Source organism: Panthera uncia, chromosome A2 (assembly GCF_023721935.1).
Source record: "Panthera uncia isolate 11264 chromosome A2, Puncia_PCG_1.0, whole genome shotgun sequence".
Classification (NCBI taxonomy): Eukaryota; Metazoa; Chordata; class Mammalia; order Carnivora; family Felidae; genus Panthera; species Panthera uncia.
The window spans coordinates 148,637,290-148,663,228 of record NC_064816.1 but is presented as its reverse complement, the minus strand read 5'-3'; the positions used below and the strand labels follow the sequence as shown (position 1 = coordinate 148,663,228).

The 25,939-nt window shown below is 49.2% G+C and overlaps 1 protein-coding gene across 1 annotated transcript; it reads left to right on the top strand.

Moving 5' to 3' along the window:
- The first annotated feature begins 1,597 nt into the window (after positions 1-1,597).
- KLRG2 (killer cell lectin like receptor G2) lies at positions 1,598-15,421 on the top strand. The gene is made up of 5 exons (XM_049641958.1): positions 1,598-2,391; positions 7,701-7,802; positions 8,245-8,390; positions 12,557-12,660; positions 13,163-15,421. The coding sequence occupies exons 1-5, from the start codon at positions 1,644-1,646 to the stop codon at positions 13,281-13,283; spliced, it is 1,221 nt and encodes a 406-aa protein (XP_049497915.1). The 5' UTR covers positions 1,598-1,643; the 3' UTR covers positions 13,284-15,421.
- Positions 15,422-25,939: the final 10,518 nt, after the last annotated feature.

Here is a 25,939-nt window from a genome sequence, read left to right as displayed (position 1 = left end):
TGTAAAAATGGATTTTTATTTAAGAATATGCATACATTCTCTTTCTAGAAAGTAGAAACATTACAGATAAGATTAAAGTCTCTTAGACTGTCTCCCCAAACTATCTACAGCAGCATCTACTATTATCACTTTGGGACATATCATTTCACGTCTTTTAAAATGTATTTTCATGCATGGATATGTCCCCACATTACATATATGGTCTGGATTTTTGAAGGGATTAAACATAACATGTATTCTTTTTTTTTTAAAGTTAATTTATTTTGAGAGATTGAGGTCGTGAGTGGGGGAGAGGCAGAGAGAGAGATAGAAAGAGAAAGAGAGAGAGAGAGAGAGAGAGAGAGAGAGAGAGAGAGAGAGAATCCCAAGCAGGCTCTGTGCTGGGCCAAATCTCATGAACCATGAAATCATGACCTGAGCTAACATCAAAAGTTAGACACTTAACCTTCTGAGCCACCCAGGAGCCCCTAAACGTAACTTTTTCATCTAGCACTTTCTTTCCACTGGACTTTTTCTCTCCATTACTTGTCTTCTGGGGTGGGGGGTGGGGTGGACATCTGTTCCTAGAATCCCTCTTCCACATTCTCCTTCCTCCCCTCTCCCCTAGGAGTAACAAGTATCTGGTCTTTCCAAATGTTGCTCCTAAAACCAATCCAGTAGAAGCCCTTGGGGTAAGGTTGCCGGATTTAACAAATAAAAATATGGGAGGCAGATTAAATTTTAATTTCAGATAATGAATAATTTTTAAATAGAAGGACACACCGTGCTTGGGGTGCACTTATACTAAAAACCTAACTCTTATTTTTCTGAAATTCAGATTTAACAGAGTGGCTTCTATTTTACTTGTCATTGCTACCTTGGGGCACTTGTTAAAAGTGGCCTCATCACCTTAGGAGATTCAGTAAGTGTGGGTGGAGCCCAGCCCGGAATATGTGTATTTTTAAATGGTATTCAGATCACTAGCCAGGTTTGGGCACCCCATATTGTACCACACCAGGCTGACTGGGGACCAGGATTCTCTCCCCGTGGAAAATACACATTCATGCTTATACACCCCTCAGTTTTCAACGAGTTAAGCTAATAGGAGTCAGGCCTTCAGAGTAGCTGTCCCGGGGACTTTTGCTGTGGCGGAGTCCTCTCAGGTGTGGTGCCCCTTCCCCCACTACACGGTCAGGACAACCAGCTCTGCTCCTTTTCCTCAGGCCGCCCAATTTCCTTTGTACCTGCTAATCTGAGTCCCAGGCTCTCTCACAGGCTTGGCCAACCGCTCTCAGCCCAAAGCTGTAACCCTCAAAATCAGCGCAATGGCAGAGGGCCGTGGGACTGGGTGCAAAGAAGAGGGAGGAGTCAGGCGTGGCTCTGGGTTCTTCCTTATGTCTCTGTTCCCAGCTCTGCCTTCCGGGTTACCCCTCCGCTAGGTCCACTGCCCCTCTCCATTCCTGGTGCCAGGTGAAGGAGGGTCTGGTAGCCTAAGGGGCGTGGCCAATAGAATCCTAGCCACAGCCAATCCCGGCGGGGCCCTTGGGGTGGGCGGGGGCACGGGTGAGGGGCGTGGCCTGAAAACAATTGTCCAGGCTGGACCAATCCAAACCGGGGAGGTGCCTACCTGGGCCCAGGTGCGCTCCGCTCTATGTCTGTCGGTGATGAAGCGGGCCCAGGTGGCATCGGAAGGAGACCAGGCCGAGTTCCCAATGGAGCCCCTGGGGAGCCAGGTCGCGGAGCCGGAGCAGCTGCAGGTCCCCGCCGACGAACTACGGCTTGAGAGTCTCGAGAGCAGCCCGAATCTGGTCCGAGCCGTAAAGAAGGCGGCGGGCGCGGGCCAGGACCTCGCCGGCGGGAAGCAGCAGCCCCCGGCCCGCCCGGCGCTCACGCGGCTGCCGCCATCCAGCCTGGGCTACGGCGCCTTCCGCCGCCAGACGTCCGCGGACTCCGAGCCGCCGTCGCCCGGCCCTTCCGTGGCCGAGCGGCCCCGGGCCGGCGAGGCGCCGGGGGCCGAGCTGGTGTCGGGGGAGCAGCTGCCTGGCGCCTGGGCCCCGGTGGAACTGCAGGTGGACGTGCGCGTGAAGTCCGGGGGCGCGGCCGGGAGCAGCCGCGCGCCCTCGCCGGCGCCCTCCACGCGCTTCCTCACCGTGCCGGTGCCCGAGTCCCCGGCCTCCTCCCGCCACGCCTTCCCCACCCACCCGCTCCTGCCGCGGACCCCAGCGCGGCCGGAGCGCGGCCTCGACGCCGAGGGCCGGGCCAGCCTCGCCGACGGGCGCGCGGAGCCCGCGGGCTCCCCCACCACGTGCGGCGGCCGCTGCAGGGAGCTGGGGCTGGAGAAGGAGGACGCGCTGCTGCCCCGCGCCGAGACGGACAGCGACGAGAAGCTGCCCCGGGCCATAAAGATCATGGGTAAGCGCGCGGCCGGGGAGGGGGCGACGCAGCCGGAGCGCTCCGCTTTCCCGGCGCCCCGCCGACCACCCCGCTGCCCCGGCCCCGCCTGGCCTGCCCCGGCCCCGCCTGGCCTGCCCCGCCGAGCTGGGATCGATAACGTTCGGGGCTAGTGGTTGTACTTGAGCTGTCTGCGATGAAAGAGTAAAACCACTATTTCCACCACCACTCCGCCGTCCCACCGCAAGAACTTTCTCACTCCCTCTTAGTGTGGAGAAGTAGAGGAGGGAGGAATTCCGGGACAGGGGAGGTCTTCCAGGATCACGTGACGGGGGTGGCAACCCGGATGGGAACACAGGTCCCCGGACTCCCGACTTCTGGCTCCTCTCTCAGGCCCAGCCTCCCTTCTCTTGTCAGGGAACCAGAAGGAGCCTGGAAAAGATATAAACAACCCTGGACTGGGAACTGGGAGGGAGTGGTTGGTGAACCCTGGGGGCATGGGAAAGCTTCCTGGAACTAAGCGTTGAAAGGTGAGTAGGGTTTGGGGGTGGCAGAGGCAACCTTCTAGCTGGAAAGCTCAGGAACAGAGGCCAGGAGGGCTAGCCACCTGCCCAGCAGGCAAAATGCCAAAACCTTAGCCAGGTGAGAGGAAGACCAGGCCAGCTAGACAGGCTGCAGAGCCCGTCTCTGCCATGTCTCAGTTGTGGGTAGACTTCAGGGACGCACATCGTTCCCGGCTTTTGCAGTTCGGTGTGAGCACATTGTCTGCCTGATGATGTGTTTTCTATCGCTGCTGTAACAAATTGCCACAAACTTAGTAGTTTGAAACAACACAAATTTATTATCTTACAGTTCTGTAGGTCAGAAGTCTGATGTGGGCTCACTGGTCTAAAGCCAAGGTGTCAGCAGCACCGCGTTCCTTCCTGGAGACTCTAGGGGAGATTCCATTTCCTTGCCTTTTTGTAGCTAGAAGACTCTGCATTCCTTAGTTCATACCCCTCAGAATATTCAAGGCCAGCAATGTGTGGCTGATTACTTCTGCTGCCGCCCTCTCGGACTCTCCTGCCCTTCTGCCTCCCTCTTCTGTTTCTAAGGACCCTTGTGATTACGTTGGGCCTACCAAGAAAATCCAGGAGAGTCTCCTCATCTTAAAGTCAAAGGATGATCAGCCTTAATGCCGTCTAAAACCTTAATTCCCCTTTGCCATGTAACCTAACATATTCACAGGTTCTAGGGATTAAGAAGTGGGCATCTTTGGGGGGGAATATTATTCTGTCTACCACAATGAGTCTTTTAAAGTCAATAGCTTTTGATCAGATTAATAAGAGTCTAGGACTAAAGTTTAATTGCAGGTCAGCCTGGGACGGAGCCAGGAGGGGTCTGGGCAGGAGCCTTCTGGAACGGAGAATCGGAGCAGAGGCTGGGGTAGAAGGTGTCTTTTGGAGATGGTGGGGCAGCCTAGGAACTCCAGAGGTGGTTATAATTTTGGTGGGACGGGCAGGAAGAATGTACTCACCAGTGCTGGGGGCATGGAGGAAATGGGGCCCAGAGAGGGTGATGCCCCAGCATGGTCCTGCCCAGCGGGAGGAGCAGGGCAATTGTGATAGATTTTACCTGAAGGCGATGACACAAAAGCAGAGCCTCACTGGCAGGAACCCTCTGAGTCCTATGCCAAACTTTGTGTTTGGAGGCTTTTATTATATTTTTTAAGACCCCTTCCCTCACCCACCAAATTGAATAAATTTTTTTAATGTTTATATTTGAGAGGGAGAGAGAGAGAGAGAGAGAGAGAGACAGTGTGGGAGCAGGGGAGGGGCAGAGAGAGACGGAGACAGAATCCGAAGCAGGCTCCAAGCTCTGAGCTGTCAGCACAGAGCCTGACATGGGGCTGGAACCCATGAACTGCAAGATCATGACCTGAGCTGAAGTCGACGCTAACCAACTGAAGCACCCAGGCGCCCCTCTAAAAAAAAATTTTTTTTTTAATGTTTATTTACAGTTGAGAGAGAGAGAGAAACAGTGTGCAAGCAGGGGAGAGCAAATTGAATAAACTTGAAGCCCCACAAAACCTGGTTCCACCCCCTGATACCCAGATTTGGCTAGGAGGGAGGAAGCAGACTGTTTCAGTTGCCGGTAGGAAATATGGCAAGTTAAGATGGAGTTCGAAGTGAGAGAGTAAACAGAGGGTGTGACCTCAGAGATGGTCAGTCCAAGATTTGGAAACAGAATTGGGTGGAAGCTAGAGAATGGGGCCAGAGGGAAGGACTGTGTATAATTGCCATGTGGGACTGGGTAGGTTTGCAGACCCTGAGCGAATTCCATTTAAGCAGGTCCAGAATTGGAAATAGGGAGAAGACGAGTTTAGAGGGGACTTTAGCAGGCTGCCTGGGTGGCTCAGTCTGTTAAGTGTCAGGCTCTTGATTTCAGCTTAGGTCATGATCTCTTGGTTCATGAGTTTGAGCCCTGCCTGGAGCTCTAGTTTGGCTGAGTGCTGATGGTGTGGAACCTTTGGGATTCTCTCTCACTGTTTCTCTGCCCCTTCCTCCCTCCATCTCTCTCTCTCTCTCTCTCTCAAAATAAATAAATTAAAAAATAATAATAATTGTTTTTGTTTTTAACATTTATTTATTTTTGAGACAGAGAGAGACAGAGCATGAATGGGGGGAGGGTCAGAGAGAAAGGGAGACACAGAATCAGAAGCAGGTTCCAGGTTCTGAGCTGTCAGCACAGAGCCCGACGCGGGGCTCGAACCCACGGACCGCGAGATCACGACCTGAGCCGAAGTCGGACGCTTAACTGACTGAGCCACCCAGGCACCCCAAAGAATTGTTTTTGAAAGAGGGTAGGTGGGACTCCTGCCTGGAAATTTGGCGAGGACCCTGGCTCTGTGGGAGGCCATCCCCAAGGTCAGCACTGCAGCCCAGAGTGGAAGGTGTGTGAGACTATGTAACCTGCTGTATTTCTTTTCTGAAAGGTCAGAGCTGAATTCAGTGTTCAGTCACAAGAGTTACATTGACGGAGGTGATTGGTAGATTTGTTCTTTTCTTCTGCAGGCTTTTCTGCTTTTAAGACTATCAATGTGTATGTATTTTTTATTCCAAGCATTTTCAAATCACTTTTTTTGGTAACAGCTTCATTGAGTCATAATTCATATACCATAAAACCCATCCATGTAAAGTGTACAATCCAGTGGTCTTCAGTATATTCACAGAGGTGCACAACCATTACAGTTGGTTTTAGAATATTTTCGGGATGCCTGGGTGACTCCGTCAGGTAAGCGTCCGACTCTTGATTTTGGCTTAGGTCATATCTCGCTGTTTGTGAGTTCGAGCCCCACATCTGGCTCCACACTGGCAGTGCAGAGCCTGCTTGGGATTCTCTCTCTCTCTCTCTCTCTCTCTCTCTCTCTGCCCCTCCCCCGCTCACTTGTTCTCTCTGTCTCTCAAAATAAATAAATAACCTTAAAAAATGTATTTTTTCAATACCCTAAAAGGAAACGCTCTATCTTTTAGCCATCACCCCCAGCCTCTCCCCAGCAACCACTGATCTACTTTCTGTCCCTGTGGGTTTTGCCTGTTCTGGACATTTCATAAATGGACTCGTAATATGTGCCCTTATGCGACAAGCTTCTTTCACTGAGCATAAACTTTTCAGTGCTCAGCCACGTTGCAGCCTGCATCAGCATTTCCTACCTTTTCATGGCTGAATATTGCGCTGTATGGATATACCGCATTTTGTTTATCCACTTATCAGTTGATGAAAATTTGGGTCAAATCCCTTTAAGAAGCGGATTATGTGTTTAAAAAAAAAAAAAAGAACAAATTCCTAAAAGGTCATAGATGGAATGTGACTCTTCACAGATCACCGTAACATACTTCCCTTTCCAGTCTTTGAAGCAAGTGTTTTTCCTAATGGAAAAGGGAAGTCAAAGATTTCAAAAGTGCCTTTGCTTTTAAAGTTGAATTATGATTGCAAACATGTTTTCTTAAAAACCTTGGAAGTGTGTCCCAACTTTCTTTGTGTATAAGTTGTGTGTACCATACACACGTGTGCATTCATATGGGGCGTGTATCCTGTGCATATGGTTTTAAAAATGGCATTAGTCGTTTCAAAATAGTAAAATATTTGCTGGAGAATTACCTCTGCTGTTTCAAGCTTTGACAAATACGATGACTTGCATTCTTGGGACCCTTACACTGAATATGTAGCTTTCCCAACCCTCATCCCCGAGATGTGGCTGGGTCCCATGGCCCCTTGCGGCCAAGTGCCTGGGAGAGGAGAGGCCTCTTCTTACATTAATTGATTTCATGCTTCTGTGTCCCGGCAGAGGTCAAATTCAAAATCAGGAGTACTCCGTTACTCATTTATTTATTTATTTTAAAGTTTATTTGTTTATTTTGGTGGGGGAGGGGCAGAGAGAGAGAGGGAGAGAGAGAATCCCAAGCAGGCCACACTGTCAGCACAGAACCCAACGCGGGGCTTGAACTCACGAACCTTGAGATCATGACCTGAGCCGAAGTCAGACACTTAACCAACTGAGCCACCCAGGTGCCCCAGGAGTGCTCAGTTACTTTAGATGTTTCTGGGTAGAAAGCCGCCGTGAGCTGTCTGAGGCCGCAATTAACCATTTACTGTGTTTTATTCCCCACGTTTCCCCCCTGGCCTCCCAGGTTACTCCATCACCGGGGCGGGATGATTCAAATATGTTCTCTCTCTTCTGCCTGCCTATCTCTGGAGTTCCTTTCCCCTCTGCAGCCTCGTTCTAGTTATCTGGTCCCCTGGGTCCAGCTCACGGGAGCTGCTGACAACTCACATCTGTCTCCTGCTCTATGGCCTGCAAAGCACGCTCTGCACGATGCCTCACCAGTGGCCTCCAGTGGCCTGGAGAGATAGGAGAGGCAGGTGGGAAAACATACCAAAAACACTTGGGGGACCCACAGAGCCAAGACTGGAAGCCAGGTCTGCCAATGTTTAAGCTGAACCCCCATCCCTCCCGTTTGGAGCTTTATCTCCTGGTACCTTGAGCCCCATGAGTGCAGGGGTCTTGCCCTGTCCCTGGTGGTATTCGTGCCCTGTGTCCAATGCACGGTTTGTGCTCAGCAGATGGTTGTCAGCCAATCGTTGTTCTCCTTGAATGGATTCTTACGTCTTCTATTTTTTAAAGAAGCAGAACATCTTCTAGTGTTTTTCTCCCCAATAATTTTCTAACCTAAATTGAGTGGGTTTCTGTGGTGTCTTGGGCCAGGGTGAGGGGGGTGCTAAGGCAGGCGTGATGCTCGTGTACGAGTCTTGGGTTCTAACCTGTCTCTCCTGGTTGTCCCCTCCCCCAGGGCTGCCTCTGTACATGAAGTCCCTGCGCTGGGCCCTAGTGGTCATGGCTGTGTTTCTGGCAGTGTCCGCGGTCACCATTGTGGCCCTGGCTTCTAGAGTAGGTATGGTGCCTCCTCCTGGTCCCCTCTCCTCCTCTGGCCACCACCAGGGTGTGTAGTCCTGACAGCAGCTTTCTGAGAATTAGAAACACACACACACACACACACACACACACACACACACACACACCCCTGCCCCGGGCAGGTGCAGCATGAAGACATGGGGCTTGTTGAGCACAGAGAGGGAAAGGAGCTCCTTCCTCCCACTGGACACAGCCTGTGCTCTGACGAGTAGTGGGTTGACAGCCCCCGCCTCGGGCGGCTTTGGCCATTGCACAAACTCTACAGCCTGCCCGGGTCCTTGCCCATCCCACTTGCCCTTCCCAAGGCTTACCACTTCCATGCTCCGGATCTGTCCCATCAGCCAAGGCCATGGCCAGACTTTGATTTTTTTTTACCGCGCATCCATTCAGCTCTTTACAGTGGTCTGTCTCTGTGCTTGCAGGGGCCACTTGCCAGCCGTGCCCCCCAGGCTGGATGTGGTGTGAGAAGCATTGCTACTACGTCTCTGCCGAGGCTCGGGCCTGGGAGGCCAGCCAGGCCTTCTGCTCGTCTCACCATGCCACCCTCCCCCTGCTGGGCCACATCCAGGTGAGAAGGAGGCGGGCGGCGGAAAGATGGACGTATCATTACGGATCACCCATTCCTAGCGCTGGAAGGAATCTCAAAGATCTAGTCCAACTCTGCATTGCAGAAAAAGTCACCTAGGCCTGGGGAAATAAAGTTACATGCGGGAGGACCAGACATCAGGGCTCCCAAGGTCGTCAACCTACTCTTCATTCTAAGACGAAGAGGTGGAGCCGGGAACACGGGCGCAGGCGTGCTCCCGTCCAGCCTGTGCCAAGCCCTTCACCGTGAGGGTTCCTTCGGTCAGTGATTTAATAAGTATCTATTGACCACCTACGCTGTGTTTGGCCCTGGGGAGTCAATGATGAGCCAGAACAGCCCATTCCTTAAATGTTAGCATTTAAGGAAGTTCCTTTCTAGTCCCATTTTTTGAAGAGTTCTAAACATGAATGAGTTTCATTTCATGGGATGCTTCTTTGTGTGTGTATCGAGATGATACCGTTGTTTCCTCTTTAATCTCTGTGGTGAATCACGTTCATCTGTTTTTATTTATTTGTTTTACTTTTTGTTTTTTATTTTTTATTTTATTATTTATTTAGAGAGAATCCCAAGCAGGCTCTTCACTTCAGTACAGGCCTCTTGTGCTAGTTGACTTAGCCGTGATGTTTTCTTCCTCAAATACTTCTGGATTTGACTTGTTAATATTTTACTTAAGGTTCCACATACATAACATTCTGTTTTCTTGGACTGTTCCTGCCCAGTCTTGACACAAAGCTGTTCTGTGCTGCACAACATGGGAGGTGGTTCCTGCCTTCTTTCTCTCAGAGAGTTCCCTGGAGATGGACAGAAAACCATGCTGGAGAAAATGTTTTACAGTGAACATGAGTTATTTCATTACCAGGAATAGCACTGACGTTTCAGAAAGCATGGAGAAATGAGAAAGATACAATGTAGATTGAAAACCATCAAATCTCAATATGGTAAAAATAAATATACAAAGGAAAAACAGAAAGGAAATACGTATAGTAATATTCTAATTGTGGTTACCGCTGGGGGCAAGATTACGAGTGATTTTTTTTTCTTCTTTAAAGTTTTAATTTTTTCTAATCTTCTAAATGTTCTGTGAATAATGTGTGCTACGTAATTAGGAGGAAATGCTAGAGGGACAGTAGCCCTGTAAGCAGGAGGTCAGTATTTAAGCGTTTTTGTTGGGGGCCTGCGTCAGACCTGAGTTCTTATATTTGTCAGATAAGAACATTCTCAGGCCCCTGGTTGCGTCTGCAAAATGGAGGCCAGTGGGAATGGAGGTGGGTCCCTAGAGAGTGGCTGGAGCTGGGGAGGGGACCCAGCTGGGCAGTGACCCACTGAGCACAGCAAGTGTCCTCAGAAAGCCTGTCCCTGCCCTCCAGCCTCTAAGCAGACAGGTTGAGTTCAGAATGACCTCAGCCCCCTGAGCAAAAACTTCCCTGTGGCTGCTGGGTCCTCCAAGGGGGAGATGAACTTCACCAAATTGCAAGCTTCAGATAAAGAATTCTTTTAACTTTTTTTAACATTTATTTTTTTTTAATTTTTTAAATTATTTTTTTTAATGTTTATTTCTGAGACAGAGACAGAGCATGAGTGGGGGAGGGGCAGAGAGAGAGGGAGACACAGAATCCGAAGCCGGCTCCAGGCTCTGAGCTGCCAGCACAGAGCCCGACACGGGGCTCAAACTCATGGACCACGAACGAGATCATGACCTGAGATGAAGTTGGACACTCAGCTGAATGCACCACCCAGGCACCCCAAGAATTCTTTTAAAGATCAATTATTTGAAACATAAGTATATAGGAAACATATCATGAAGTCTGGATAAGCTCCTTGCAAGAAGACAAGGGTGAAGATTTGGGTCCCGGGCTGTTCAAATCTGGAATGTGATGACTGTGGAGCTCTCCACGAGGACAGAAGCTTCAGGAGGCACCGGGCGAGGAGGAGCAGCTGAGGGTTGGCAGGCAGAGGGAGCTGGCAAAGGCCAGACTCCAGGAGCTGGGACACACACACCCGGGGACATTCCAAGGTGCCAGTGACACACACAGCCCTTGGATCAGCGGGTCTCAGCCTCCCCAAGAGCTGATTTTGCTCGCAGTTAGGGAAAAGGAGAAAGTTTAAGTGTCATCAGTCAGCAGACTCACTCGCCATTGGTTTAAGAACGGCTGTGTTTGTGGGGTGGAGGGAGGAAGAAGCCACAGTTGACTACAGAAACGTGAAAAAAAAACCATGAAAAAATCTCCATCGTAAGATTACGAAGATTAACTAATTGGAGCATTTGAATATGAAAGCTGAAATGCATGAAGGCAGGAAGTAGAGTGGTGCTCTACTCAAGCAGGTGGGGGGATAGGAAGGTGTTTAATGGGCCTGGAGTTTCCATGGAGGAAGATGAGAAGGTTCTGGGGATGGACGGTGGTTGCACAACAGTGTGAATGGACATAATGCCAGCAGCTTGTACACTTAAAAATAGTTAAAATGCGGGGCGCCTGGGTGGCGCAGTCGGTTAAGCGGCCGACTTCAGCCAGGTCACGATCTCGCGGTCCGTGAGTTCGAGCCCCGCGTCGGGCTCTGGGCTGACGGCTCGGAGCCTGGAGCCTGTTTCCGATTCTGTGTCTCCCTCTCTCTCTGCCCCTCCCCCGTTCATGCTCTGTCTCTCTCTGTCCCAAAAAAAAAAAAAAAAAAAAAAAAATAGTTAAAATGCTAAATTTCTTGGTATGTATTTTATTCACAATTTTTAAAAAAGATGTTTGAAGGCTAATTTAGCAGATAATTTAGCTCACTTTTAAGATGGAAAATATGGGATTTCAAGGAAATTCTGCTGAGGGTCATATTCCCCCATGTTCCCACATTGGTGGCAAAGTTGGAGAAGCACCAGCTGGAGGCCGTGGAGGCCCTGGGATTTCGGCGGCCTCATACACAGCAATTCTTTGGAACCATAAGTGACTCAGAAGTTTCTGGAACTTAATCTACGGATGATGCTTTCCCCAGGCCATATTTTTGCTCTTCTGCTCTTCTTTGCTTTGCGTGTTTTCATATTTACATTTTCTGGCATTACATTTTCTACGTACTTGTCATTGTTACCAGCATTGTAATTTTCCATCGTGTTGATGTCCCATAACGTGCCTAGTTATTTCCTTATTACTAAGCAATTGGGTGGTTTCCATTTTTTCTTTACAAATAACACTGTGTTATCTTTGGAGAAGTTCATTTCCTCCCCCTTTATGTTCTTGAAGTTTTCCTCCAAAGTGGAATCACTCACCCAAGTGGTCGGAAGGATGTCACTGCTCCTGTTAAGGTGGCACCAAAGTATGTTCTGGAAGATGCACCAGCATCGCTGCCCCACACCAGGACTTACAGCACTGAAACATCTTTTTCCAAGTTAAAAAATTTTTAATGCAATGTTTTCGTTCACTCTGTTGCCAAAAACAACATGACCTCAAGGACAAATACTTTAAAAGAAAAAGAAAGACGGTCTCTAATAGCTCTCCAACGCACTCCCGGCTTTTATCGTTCCTTGCGTGTCTGTGTTTGTGTACGTACGTGTTTTGTCATGACGGTGATCATGGCGCAGCTGATTGACGTCTGATTCACTGTAACCCTGTCTGCTGACTTTCCTCATACCGCTCCGTGGCCTTCGTACTTGTCTTCTTTTTGTAGATGGTCATGACATCGCACCCAACTGGTGCAGGGTACATTACGCTCTCGCTGACAGGTGCGCTCTTGCTGGCCATCTGCTCCCAGGCCCCCTCTGCGGCCGCCTCAGCCCTGTCATCGCCTCCTGCACAGTCAGGCTGTTTGCTCCCCGGATGTACTCTGGAGTCTCCCAGCTTTCTCCCCGCCTCTCTGGCCGCTCACTATCCATCTCGCGTTGCTGGGTGGGGACTGGCATTCGCATCCTCTCTCCCCGTGAAGCGGAGATGGGATCACCCCCATTTCTGGTCCCCAGTCCTGAGCACAGTGTCTGCCAACCCTCGAGCATCCAATACAGCTTTCCACTTCCTGGTGTTCTGGGAGAGCCGGGTTGAGCCGAGTCACTTCTCTGGCTCAGTAAGTTGGGAATCTGCAGGAGGTGGGGCAGGGGTGGGGCAGGGTGGGGCGCAGAATTCCCGGGAAGGAGCCTTACTAGTGTCGGAGAAGGGTGACCAGCTGCTTTTCTCCTTCAGGACTTCCTGAGCAGATACCCAGTCACCAAGTACTCCTGGGTGGGGGCCCAGCGAGGCCCCCAGGGCTGGCACTGGATTGATGGGGCTCCACTACCACCCCATTTGTAAGTGACCGTGGGCCTGGGTGGGTGGCCTCTCTGTCCCCAGTGTGACCAGAATGACATCACGGCAGGCACCGAAGAGGGGTCGAGGCCTTCCTTTCCGCTGACACCTCCCCCACTGTTGATCTGGATCCTCCTTCCGTTCCCAGTTTCAGCCCCCTGCTCCACCACCAGCCTGGGGCAGCTCTTGGGAGACACCCCTCCCCCACTGCCCCACTCAGGGCCTGGTTTCATTTAGCCCCAGTCACCCCATCCCTTATTGGGCCCCCTAGCGCACCCACCCGAGCAGGAGCGTCACCCTGTTCGGTAGATAAGGGGCACTGCACGGAGGCGGTGGGTGGTTCTCTCAAGCTATGGGGCACCCTCATTCCAACCCCAGAGCCCTTTGCAGACTCTCCTGGCTCTGTGCAGTGGTCACGCCGTCCCCACGCCAGCCCTGGCATCAGGCGCACCGGCCGGCAGAGCCCGTCATCCTGAGCCCGGCCCCTCTTCTCACCCTCCCCAGACTCCCGGAGGAAGATGAGGACCAGCAGGATCTCAAGTGCGGGGGCCTGGAGGAAGGCAAGATTGTGGCTTGGGACTGTGCCTCTCCAAGATCCTGGGTCTGTGCCAAGGGGACCAAGTGATTTGGGTTCTGCCCATCCAGAGACATCAGGGCCTGTGGCCCCTCAGTGGAGGCCAGGGTGCCGGCTGGGGTAGCCGCTCCCCTGGACCCAGGCTTCCAGGTGTCCCTGCCCTGTGCTCAAGGGGCCCTCCCTGAGCGAACCCGGGACTGGACTTCTGGTGCAAGCAGGTCACGTCCAAGGGAAAAGAGGTTTCCTGTGGCCCCAGGCAGAGTGTATTTTAGTCTCCGGCTCCCGAAGCGGACTTGTTTGGTGACCTTGGGATGGCTTCTTAGCGTCTTGGAGCCTGGGTTTCTCCCTCATTAAAATGGCCATTTCCCATCCTACCCCTGTACCTGTTTGGTCACACGTGCACACCCTTTTGGTCTTAAGGACCAGGAGGACTTCACGATCACAGGTGCTGCCCGTCGGTTCTCGCCCGGGCCCGCAGAGCCCGGGGACTTGGCAGCCGCCGGAAGCGCCATCCCCGGGCACTTGGGGGCACACCACCCACCAGCAGTGTCTGCAGGACAGGACATGCGAACTGCACCCCACCCCCCGCCCTGCCCCGGAGGCGGGAAGAGGGTTTCCTCCCGGGCTGGCGAGGGTGGGCGCAGGGCTGGCGGGGCTCCCGAGGCAGGGAGGGTGCAGCTCTCCCGCCCGGGGCCGGAGATGCCACGCGAGCCACAGAGAGTGGGGTCCCAGTGAGAAAGGAAATTAGAATTGTGGAGACACCGGCCTGAAGAGGTCTGTGTTGGGGTTCAGTGAGGGGCCTTTGGGCCGAGGGAGTGGCCACAGGGTGAGCCGGAAGGACTGGTTCAGTGTCTCCAGCCTGCATAGACCTCTCTCCAAGTGACAGGAGGCTGTACCTGCGTCGCATCTTGGCGCTGAACATCCGATGCGACTGTCCCGTGCGGACCGGCCTTCCTCTCTGGAGGTAGGCCATGCATTCGGGTTCCTGTCAGACTGAAGCCTTGAGGGGTCCGTTCAGACCAGAGGTTTGCACGGCACGGATGGGCCGACCGGCGGAAAGTGGGGGGGTCCTTAGAAACACTGGGGTTTCTCTTGGCTTGCTTATTCCAACTCCAGTTGAACCCCGCAGCCTGGTAACAGGTTCTGCTTTCACACCACGAAGTCCTTCTCCGCAGACGTCCTGAGTCCGGCATGTCGGGCCGGCTTAAGGCGGAGGGCCCGGCTCGCAGCTACCTCGGGCCTGCGGCTTCGGGGGCACAGGTGCCCAGGGCGTGGCGGTTTGGTGGCGGGGCCTGGAAATTGGCAAGTGTTGTAGCTTCCCTTGGTGAGGCAGGGCAAGAAGAGTGAACGTGGGATCTAGCGTCCTAAGAAGCTGCTAGTTCCTGCCCAAAGCAGGCAGACCCAGAAATAGCGGTGTTAGTATATCATTTAGAAATACGGAAACAAATGCTAGAAGAAATGACAAAAACAATTTTTCTAAAGTTCGTTCACTTACAGAACCAGCGGGGAAGGCGGGCAGAGAGAGACGGGGACAGAGGATCCAAAGCAGGCTCAGTGCTGACAGCACAGAGCCGGATGTGGGGCTCAAACCCATGAACCGTGAGATGGTGACCTGAGCTGAAGCCTGACGCTTAACTGACTGAGCCACGCAGGCGCCCCATGACAAAAATAATTTAGAGTGGTTGCCTTGAAACTTACCAGTGGTGACAGAAGTCAGAATAGTGGTTGTCTGGGGAAATATGAACCGAGAAGGGGCACCTAGCAAACATTCTAGGGTGCTGGAAACGGTCTGGGTCTTCGTCTAGGCGGGCTCAGGGGGGCACACATGTAAATATTCATCAAGCTGTACCCTTAAGAGTAAAAAGCTTCTCAGTGTCTCCAAGGAGCAGAAATAAGGTCACAGAGGGACCAATCTCTTTTGATTTTTAGTGTTACTAAAGCCATATTCACATGTTTGTTTTTTTAAGACCCTGTATTTATGTACTACTATGATTAAAAGAAGAGTTGGACGGGGCACCCGGGTGGCTCAGTCGGTTAAGCGGGTCACAATCTCATGGTTCGTGGGTTCGGGCCCCACGTCAGACTCTGGGCTGACCACGTGGAGCCTTCTTGGGATTCTCTCTCTCCCCATCTCTCTGCCCCTCCCCTGCAGTCTCTTTCTCTCAATAAATTAAAAAAAAAAAAAAAAAGAGGAATTAGACTTTTTGAAAATGTCCCCAAGATTCCGAGGCACAGCCTGGCTGGAAAGCGGCGGGCTTCGGAAGGGAGCCCCGTGACCCCCCTTTCTCACAGCCCATAATTCCTTCCTTCGCCGGGGGCCCTTCTCACAAGTTCCAGCCTGGCCTTCAGAGCCTGTCTTTCCCTTTGTACAGAACAAAAGCTGGCAAGTTAGGCGGCAGGTTGGTCGGCCTGGGATTCCTCTCGAGTCATTTCTCTAGTCGCTTTCCCCACCACGCACCACCAGCTGCTATTGCGTGAAATCCAGACGTGGCTTGTCCCCCGAGCCGTGACACCGGCCTCTGGCACGGGCGGCTCCGGCAGCCTCTGGGGTGCCCGTGACTCCTCCCCGCCCAGTCCTGAGATTCTGACTCAGTGGGTCAGATTTCCTGGTGAGGCTGATGCACAAAGCCCAGAAATCATATTTTGGGAAACCCTGTCTGAAAGAGCCCATCTCACCACCGGAGCGGGGGAAAAAAAGATGTGTAAATGTGTTTTAAGTCAGCTTTATGGAGACAGAATTTGCCCGAAAGAAAATGCACCTGTCTCGAGAGTGCTTTCGGACAAACGCAGGCTCCCACGTGACCACTGCCAGACAAGATGCGGAATTTGTTCCACAGGCCCCAGAAAGTTCTCTCGTGTCCCTTTGCCGCCAATCCTTCCTGACCTCCAGTCCCAGGCACATCTGTTCCGTCTCTATAGGTAGGTCCAGCTGGTTCCAGGAATTCATATGAAAAGAGAAGCGTGTAGCGCGTCCTCTCGTGGTTGCTTTCAAACACTTGCGTTCCTGCACGTGTCCACGAGGGGCTGTCTCAGGGTTTATCTGCACTCGGGTTGGTGACACCCTGCACGGCTGTCTCCAGGGTCTGCCCGTTGTCCATACAGCTGCCGTGAACACTGGGATACGAGTCTTTGGACGTAGGTTTTCATTCCTCTGGGGACCTGAGAGGAAGGTTGTGTGGGCAGGATACGCTGAATTCATTTATTTTTTTAATATCCATTAATTTTGAGAGAGACAGAAAGAGAGAGTGTGCACATGAGGGGGAGAGAGGCAGAGAGAGCATCCCAAGCAGGCTCCGTGCTGCCAGCGCACAGCCCCACGTGGGGCCCGAACCCACGAACCGTGAGCTCCTGACCTGAGCCGAAATCGAGTCGGATGTTTAACCGAGGATATGCTGAATTGTAAGAAACTGCCACATCGTTCTCCCGAGTAGCTGTACCATTTTACAGTCCCCCATACCACACAATACAGGCGGTCCTGACACTCCGTATCTTCACCGACACCGATGTTGCCGGCCTTTCTCTGTTCAGCCATTCTGGTGGGCGTGTGGTGCTATCTCAGCGTGGTTTCCCTGCGCGTTTTTTTCCCATTGACATACAGTCGACACACGATGTTACATTAGTTTCAGGCGTATGGCACTATAATTGCATTTGCATTTTCTTGACGACTGATGCAGTTTCTTTTCATGTGCTCGTTGACCGTTCCTGTATTTTCTCTTGTGGTTCTCGTACTGATGGTGAGAGACCATACTTGGAGAAACCCTACCTGAAAGACCTACGTGCCTGCCAGGACAGAGCATTTTGAAAGTGATGATTTTTTTTCTAAGTGTATTTATTTATTTCGAGAGAGAGCACGCGCTGTCAGCACAGAGCCCGACGCAGGGCTCTGTCTTACAAACTGTGAGATCATGACTGAGCCAAAAGCAAGAGTCAGACCCTTAACCAACTGAGCCACCCAAGCACCCCTAAATGGAAAATCTAGGATATCCCTCCACTTTGTGAAATATTTCAAAATGGAGAGTTGGGGAAAAAAGATATGATAAACACCCGTATGCCCTCTCCCTAGATCTGATAACATTTTGCCACATTTACTCTCTATTTATGTGTGTGTATGTGTTTGTATATAAATTGGTTGAACCATCTAAAAATAAATTGTAGACTTCGACGCTTTGACACTTCACCCCTAAATATGTTGGCATGCATCCGCTAAAAATAAGCATATTTTTTTGTGTAATTGCAATTCCACCATTACTACACTTAATAAAATTAACGTTAAGTTCACATTCAATCCATGTTCCAATATTTCTGGTTCTTCCACTAATGTGTTTTATTTTATTTCATTATTATTACTTTTTAAATGTATTTTAAACAAAGATCCAATTAGGGTCTAAGCACCATTATTGGTCCCTTTAATCTCTTTAAACCTAGAACTTTTTTTTTTTCTTTTTTAGTAGGCTTCTTTCTTTCTTTCCTTCCTTCCTTCCTTCCCTCCCTCCCTCCCTCCCTCCCTCTTTCTTTCTTTCTTTCTTTCTTTCTTTCTTTCTTTCAGCTTCACAGCCAGTGTGGAGTTTGAACTCACAACCCTGAGATCAAGACCTGAGCTGAGATCAAAAGTCAGATGTCTAACTGATTGAGCCACCCAGATGCCCCAACACTGACTCTTTGAATAGACAAGGCCAGCTGTCTTGTAAAGTGACAAATATTCTGGGTTTGACTTGTTTCCCGTTGACTGTGGGAGTTAGGCTGAGATTCGGTTATAAACATTTTTGACAGGAATACATTGCAACACAGGGTACTTCATGATTTATCACTGGATATATATATATATATATATATATATATATATATCGAGTGATATATAAAAAAAAATTGATAGATTTTTAACACTGATTTCAAGTAATTTGTACCAAAACCTTCTCAAAAAATTCAGGGGACTAAAACAATTCATATATCCCAGTTTGGATACATACAGGCTTTTCACCTGTTATTCTCAGCTTTAGGGTCAGTGTCAAAGTAAAACGAGACTAAAGGGTTTTAGAAATAATACTGTACTATACATAGGTTTTATTCCACCTTCATTTGTTTGGGCCTTTTTTGTTCCCTCTTGGGCTGTTACTTGGTCCCTTCTTGCTTTTCCCAGCCCAGGACATACCTGTCTTAATGTTAGGATGGGAAGTGCCTTGGGGTCACCGACAAAACGGTGTCCGCTTTGTTGTGACTTTGGTCACTTGGCATGGCTGAGTTTCCTACCCTGTAAAGTGAGTGTGGTGATACGATACAGTGACCTATGGATCCATTGAGATCATGTTGGTAATGAGACATTCCATTCATTCCACATTTATGTGAACACTGGCTGTACCAGACTCACGAGTCTGTACCAGACTCACGAGAGGATGCAGAAAACAAGGTCCCTTCTGTGCCCCAGCACTTGGTCTGACTGCCAACACCACGCCGTGTGTTCAAGCGAAGGAATCACCGGGAACGTTGGGGTTTTCTCTGCCTCTTCGGCTCCACCCTTCCGCCCCCTCCACTGTGGAGCGCCCGTGTGGTCTGGCAGTGACCCCAGTTTGGGAGGGGGGGGGCGGGGATAGTTTGGGAGGCACTTGATACACCTGAGTCAATCCTGCCAACCTTGCAATCCCAGCCCCCCGGCTAACGTTTGGCTCAAGAGCCCAGGCCTAAGCCGGCCGGAGATGTCATTATTCTGCTCACTTTGGTTAGTTCCCAGAGGGGAACACAACCCGATCTGGGCCCCAGAGATAGGAGGAGGTTTTCCAAAGGCTTCTGGGAAAAGATGCCTTGGTCTTTGGGACACAAAACTGGAATGTTTTCTCGTCATGTGGATAGAAAGCTCAAGTGTCAAACCTACAGACGGAGCTGTTAACGTGGAACTCAATCACGTGAGCCAATAAGACCCCTGTTTAAGCCCATTTGAGTTTAATCTTCTGTTACAGGCAGTCAATAGCTTCCAGATTTGGGGGTACACACATTTGGCACCTGGGGGCCACTCTTCCAAAACAGCATTCGAGCAGATTCTGGGGCCGGTGCCAGCTTTTGTCTCCTCCTATGTGGCCTTGTCTGGCTGGGTCCTTGACTGCGAGCCCAGTTCTGTGAGGCTGAGGGCCTTGCTTTCAGCCTGACCCCTGTTACACTGGTCATGAGTTTGGTCTGGTCTCCGTAAGTACTTGCACACCAAGAACATCTGACTTCCTGGGTTTTGTGGGTGCCAGTACCCCCACCCCCAAGCCCTGCTGCACCACCCTACTGGTAGACCCCGTCTGGTTGTTTCCCCCAGGGGGGCCTCTGCTGTGAAAACCCTGTTCCCTCGGCTCTCTCCTGCCTTTCTTAACTCCCCTGAAGCTGGGATTTTTTTACTGAAAAAAATTTTTTTTCCAAATTAGAAAAAGCAATGGAAAATAAAACAGGGGGCAATTCTGTATTGCCTTACTTACACTCTGGGAAAATTTAAATCTCCACAGTCAAGGTGTAATAAAATCATGATGTAAGCAGCTTTGTGTTGTTTTTGTTTTTGTTTTTTTTCTAGATGGGAAAAACAGACAAGAATGTTTTTCAAAATACTTGAGTCAGGATATAGCATGTTGTAGTGGACCGGTATGCCAGACATCAACCTTGAGAGATGTGGCATGGACTTGGGTGGGGGTAGGCATTGGGGAAGGAGGAGTTCAAGGCCAGGGCAGCAGCTGATTACCGGTTGGAAGGGCACATTTGAGTGGTTTAACAGTCCTTATCAGTAAATTCCAGCTGAGTATCCACCTTGGATATGTATACATTTGTTAAACTCTATAACATTTACTTGGATTTTTTTTAATGTTTATTTTTGAGAGAGAGGCAGAGCGTGAAGTGGGGAGGGCAGAGAGAGAGGGAGACACAGAATCCGAAGCAGGCTCCAGGCTCTGAGCGGTCAGCACAGAGCCCGATGTGGGGCTCGAACCCACGAACTGGTAGATCATGACCTGAGCCGAAGTCGGACACTTAACCGACTGAGGCTCCCAGGCGCCCCCTTACTTGGATTTTTAATGTAGAAAATCCTGTAAAAGTTTTTGATTTTTAAAACTGTCACCAACATTTATAACAACTTATGAAAAAGTAACTTTTGAAAAGTAAGTAGCTTATGAAATGGGCCATTGCCTAAAACTATCATTTTACTAGGTACCACACGGAATGACAAACTATCACACTAATTGTCAGAAGTATTCACACCTCGTCGCAGGCTTGGCTGTGACTCGATGGGATAATAGGATCATGCAGAAAGCTACTGTTAAATAGTTTCTATAAAAGCAGACTCTTAAAATGAGACTTGGCAGGGGAAAAAACAGGAAGTTGGAAATGATCAAGAAAAGTCCACCTTAGCTTTAGGGTTATCGGAGGAGCGAGCAAGTCTTTCTTGAAAATAAAAACAAGTCTACTTAGAAATGGAGGTTTTTTTCCCTTGAGTTTCAGCTTTGGGGGAAATGCCTGGTTACAGCAAAACCCAGGCCCCCATGAAGGAAACGAGAAGCATGATGTCCCTGGAGGACCAAATAAATGTTTTTGCAGCTGTGACTAAACTTCTCTCTGCTACGGTCCCCAGATAACACAACAGGGCTGAGAACTGTGCGGGAGAAAGGTCGTGTAGGAGTGCGGACAGCCTGACTCCGCCTTGGGCCCTCCCACCTTGTTCTCCGCTCTGCCACACAGGTGGGACCACATTAGAGCCCCTGGCGCACAGGTGACACCACTCGAGGTAACTACCCTGGGACCTGGCCAGCTCGCTTCTCGTTCCGTAAAAGCTAGGGATTAAGGTCTGCGTGGCTTCGGGGGATATGGCTCAGAGAGCAGCAGTGGAGGATCCCTGCACGGCGCCCTGGACCACCGCCCGTGTCAGTAAGTGGCCGTGAGGAAGACAGTGGAGTGGCCTGTTTCGGTTTTCTCCCTAAAAAGGCCGTCTAAGGCTAGAGGATAGTGACCCTCCTCTACCTTTTAACAGTCGGTGTAGTCAACAGGATGCCCAAGACAAAACGAGCTTGGGTAAGGGGTCCATGCCGGGAGGGGGGAGAATGGGTTGTCTGGAGGAGGGGGGGAAACACAGGGGGGTGGGGGGAGGAGCCAGACGCCGGGGTTCAAGCCCAAGCTGACCAGCCCTGGCCGCGGGGGGAGACTTGGCTCTTTGGAGCGTTTCAGACCAGTGCGTGAGTATGGGGACGCCTCAAAGCGGCCCCAAGAGTTGTTAGGTTTTCTGCCTGACGTGGCGGGGAAGCAAAAGGGCTGAGAAGGGGTGGCAGCTTGGGTGTTACAACTGTGGGATACTGGGAGAGATGGTGGTGGGTTAAATGGGTTAAGTGCGATATAAAAAATAGCCTCAGTCACTGCAACAAAGGTTACGTGCCTCAAGCATGGGTGAGAAATGCAGGCACTTAGTTCGGTTGGTTGGCTGGTTAACTTAGAGCATTAAGATAACCTGGCCTCTATGGAAGGACTACAAGAAATTATACGTGAACTGGGAATGAAACATGCCATTTACATGCAGCGTAAATGAGAGGCCCAGATGAAGAATTCTTTTGCTCTGGTATGAAGAACTGTGGCCTACAGTCAGCCCCAAGGGTGTGGTATAGGACTTCGGCATCTGTCCTGGACCCTGTGGTAAATCAGCCCCTTTCTCCAGTAGCTCCATGTTCACTGACATAAGTGAAACTGAAAGGATCCCTCAGAAGGGAAGTAGGTTGAAAATCAAAGGACCCTGACCACGACAAAATGGCAGAGAGGGGGGCCCATCAAGGTTGCTTATGAACAACTGTGGCAAGATCTAATATTATCTGGGACCCCAAGAGAAAATACACACAGCCCAGTTCAGACTTGCTGGACCTACTGAAGGCATCACCTAAGGGAAAGTAGCTTATTGCCTTGAAGCCACTGCCCTACTGTCACCAACTGCCCCTCTGAGAACTGGGGGGTTAGGCCAACGTTGTCCTCTAGTGCTTTGCTCTCTATTTCCTGCAATAGGTGGCGACCAGAGGATCCAGGTTGAATTCACTATTTGTTGGTGTCCCACTAACAGACTGTACTAGCTCCAACAGACAATGGGGCTGAATGTACACTGATCTGTGGAAACCCCTCAAAATTTGGGGGAGAAATAAAGGCTACTGATGGCCATGAGGGACAAATTATCAAGGTTAGACCAACTAGTCTCTATCTACAGATCAGCAGGCTTCCTCCCTGATGTTTTCTAGTGCATAGTCCCCCCCCCCCCTTTTCTGGAGTATATTTTGGGTATAGAGATCTACAGGATCTGGATCTAACTACAACAGGTGAATTCAGGTTGTGTAGCTGAGTTGCAAAACCTATCCTCGTGGGTCACGCCAAATGGGAACCTATACAATACAGCTGCTGGTCCCTGGAGAGCAATAAATAGGACGATTGCCTGAGGCTATGGTGCTCTCTCATTATGGAGATGATGTTAACCTGTGATGATTTATCCTCCGACTCAAGCAGCTGTGTACTTAGTCCTGAAGATGGGAGGGAAATAGCTATAAGATGCAAGGGCCAGGTTAATCAGTCAAGTTCCTGGGCATCATCTGGTTGTGTAAGACAAAAGGTGGTTACTGATAAAAAAACAAACCTTCCCAATCTCTAAAACGGGAAAGGGATTACAGGCTTGTTGGTTTTTTACTGAGTTACTGGAGACCTTTTATTTCCCATCTAATCCAGATATCAAGACCTTTAAGGGATGCCTGGCTGGCTTAGTCAGTACAGCATGTGACTCTTGATCTTGGGGTAGTGGGTTTGAGCTTCACGTTGGGTGTTGAGATCTTAAAAATAAAAAATCTTGAACACCCTTTATATGCCTTGGCTAAGAAGGGAAGCGGACTGGATTGAGTTGCTAACCAATAAGAAGCTTTCTTAAAGGAAAAATGATAGTAAAACAAGTACAGGACCTAGGGGTCTTAATGCTGGATGTGTTGTGAATTTGAGGGAATTTCATATCCAGAAGGGTTTGGCTGGGGCTTGCAGCAATGACAAAATGGGAAATCAATTAAAGTTACCCGAGTAAATCCAGTAAGAATCTGTTCTCCTTGTAACAGGACCCCACTGGAAACACTGGTCATATTGTCAAGGCTTTGACTGCAATGTCCTATTTGAGAGAGGTCTGCATTGGCTCAGATACGACCAGACAGCATTAAGGCACTAAGGTTGATTTTATGGAGCCTATGAAGCCCCTTGGAAATAACTGGCCTGGTACCTTGCTTGTGAGTGTTCCCAGGAACCCTACCAGGTGAGTAAGGAGGGTCACTTCCTGGAAGGCTCAAGAAGTTCAGGGTATCTTGAGGACCTTGTGAAAGAAGTAACCCAAACCTACAGGTATTGTAGGCAAGTCTGGTGGCAAGTATTTGGTTTGGCTCTTAGCCTTGAAAAGCTGTTGCAGGCTCAATCTGAAATTCCTTATGAGAAGCTCTAGCAAAGCAGATATAAAAGGACCTAATCAATCACTATTCTTGCTGCAATTGGGTAAATAATTTGGCCAAGTTTGTTAAAACTGGATTTGCTTTACAAACAACTGACTCTTAATTTGGCTACCTTTGACAGAGTGATTTTCAGAGAGGAAAAATGGAAATTGTTTTCATATGTTTTCATATGGGAGTTACATTCTAGTTCTGATTATCCTTGAATGATTGTTTACCTATAAAACGAGGCTGGATCCTGAATTATTCTGGTTTCCTTGCATATCTGGCTAATTTTCTACTTGACTGCATGTGCTAGGCTTGACTTTGAAAGCTCACTGTCAGGACAGCCTCCTGAAAAGACACCACTGTTTCAATGAACTAACTTAACTGACCTCATTACAAAATGCAGAATAAGAGCTTAGGTCTATTACACCAGAGTTCCAAAATAATGGCTCCATGAAGGATGGGGATTCAACTTAGTACTAGGGAATGTCTGCAGTTAGATGCAAGGCAATTTCATTTGTCAAAGCTATCTACGTCCCTTTTCAGCAGCAAGTAGCTAGACTGTTCATAGCCCCTATTCCTCAAAAATGAAAAATGTTGAAAAGCCAGAGCTATTAGCTCATGAGGACCAAACAGCTACTGCGTTACTGCTCAAGAAAAATTTGCCATGTCTATGGTCTGTAAAACCATGAGTCTTATCGCCCCTAGTCTTGCACTAATGTACCTTCCTCTTGCATCAGGAAATGTCTTCCTGTCCTGGACCATTACGTAAGCTAAAGTTCACAATCCCTCCAACTGTTGGGTGAGGAAAGGACCTCTTGACCAGGTGGCTAGGAATCTCCTGTTGGCTGTTTATATAGTTGCTGTAGCTTGGGGCTGCAACGGATTTCCCAATATCTAGCTCCAGGGTCATAGAGGAAGAATGGCACACAAGTGTTATATGGGCCATAAAGATGTCAGGAGTAAAGTGTAGGAGTGTTGGCAACACCAACTCCATCTTTGGCCTTCCATCTTGTTCTACCCTCTGGTGCACAGGTGGTGACACTTGAAGTTTTTATTTAAATTCCAGTTAACATACAGTATAATGGTTTCAGGTGTACAATATAGTGATTCAACACTTCCATATATCACCCAGTGCTCATCACAGGTGTCCTCCTTAATCCCCCTCACCTATGTGACCCATCCCCCCACCCACTTCTCCTCTGGTAACCATCAGTTTGTTCTCTATACCTTAAAAGTCTGTTTCTTGGTCTGCCCCTCTCTCTCTTCCCTTTGTTTTGTTTCTTAAATTCCACATGGGTGAAATAATATGGTATGTGTTCCTCTCATTTCTCTTAGCATAATCATTTTTAGCTCCATCCATGTTGTTGGCAATGGCAAGATTTCATTCTTATGGCTAAGTCTTACATCTATATCTATTATCTATATCTGTTATCTATATCTATTATCTATATCTATATCTCATATTCTTTATCCATCCATCAATCAATGGACAGTTGGGCTGTGTCCATAATTTGGCCATTGTAAATAACGTTCTTATAAACATCAGATGCATGTATTCATTCCACATGCACTGGAATTAGTGTGTTTGTATTCTTTGGTTAAATACCCAGTAGTGTGATTGCTGGATGGTAGGGTAAGGGACCTCCGTACCGTTTTCCACAGTGCACCAGTATGCATTCTCACCAGCCATGCAAGAGGGTTTCTTTTTGTCCACATTCTTGCCAACACTTGTTTTTTGGATTTCTGAGTTTACTCATTCTGACAGGTGTGAGGTGATAGCTTGTTGTAGTTTTGATTTGCATTTCCCTGATGATGATTGATGCTAAGCATCTTTTCATGTGTTTGCTGTCCATCTGGATGTCTTCTTTGGAGAAATGTCTATTCATGTTTTCTGCCCAGTTTTAATTGGATTATTAACATTTTGGGTGTTGAGTTGAATACGTTCTTTATAGATTTTGGACACTAACCCCTTATGGGATATACCATTTGTAATACCTTTTCCCATTTAGTATGTTCCCTTTTAGTTTGGTTGATTGTTTTCTTTGCTGTGCAAAAGCTTTTAATTTTGATATAGCCCCAATAGTTTATTTTGGCTTTGGTTGCCTTTGCCTCAGGAGACCTATCTAGAAAGAAGTTGGTACAACTGATGTCAGAGATATTACTGCTTCTGTTTTCTTCAAGGATTTCACATTTAGGTGTTTGATCCATTTTAAGTTTACTTTTGTGTGTGCTGTAAGAAAGAGGTCCAGTTTTTCCAAAATTTGT

Excerpts from the sequence above, each read along its gene's own strand:
- KLRG2 (XM_049641958.1), top strand. The coding sequence starts at position 1,644 with ATGAAGCGGGCCCAGGTGGCATCGGAAGGAGACCAGGCCGAGTTCCCA. Across the intron at positions 7,803-8,244 it reads GGCCCTGGCTTCTAGAGTAG|GGGCCACTTGCCAGCCGTGC; the intron begins GTATGGTGCCTC and ends CTGTGCTTGCAG. Across the intron at positions 12,661-13,162 it reads GCTCCACTACCACCCCATTT|ACTCCCGGAGGAAGATGAGG; the intron begins GTAAGTGACCGT and ends CACCCTCCCCAG.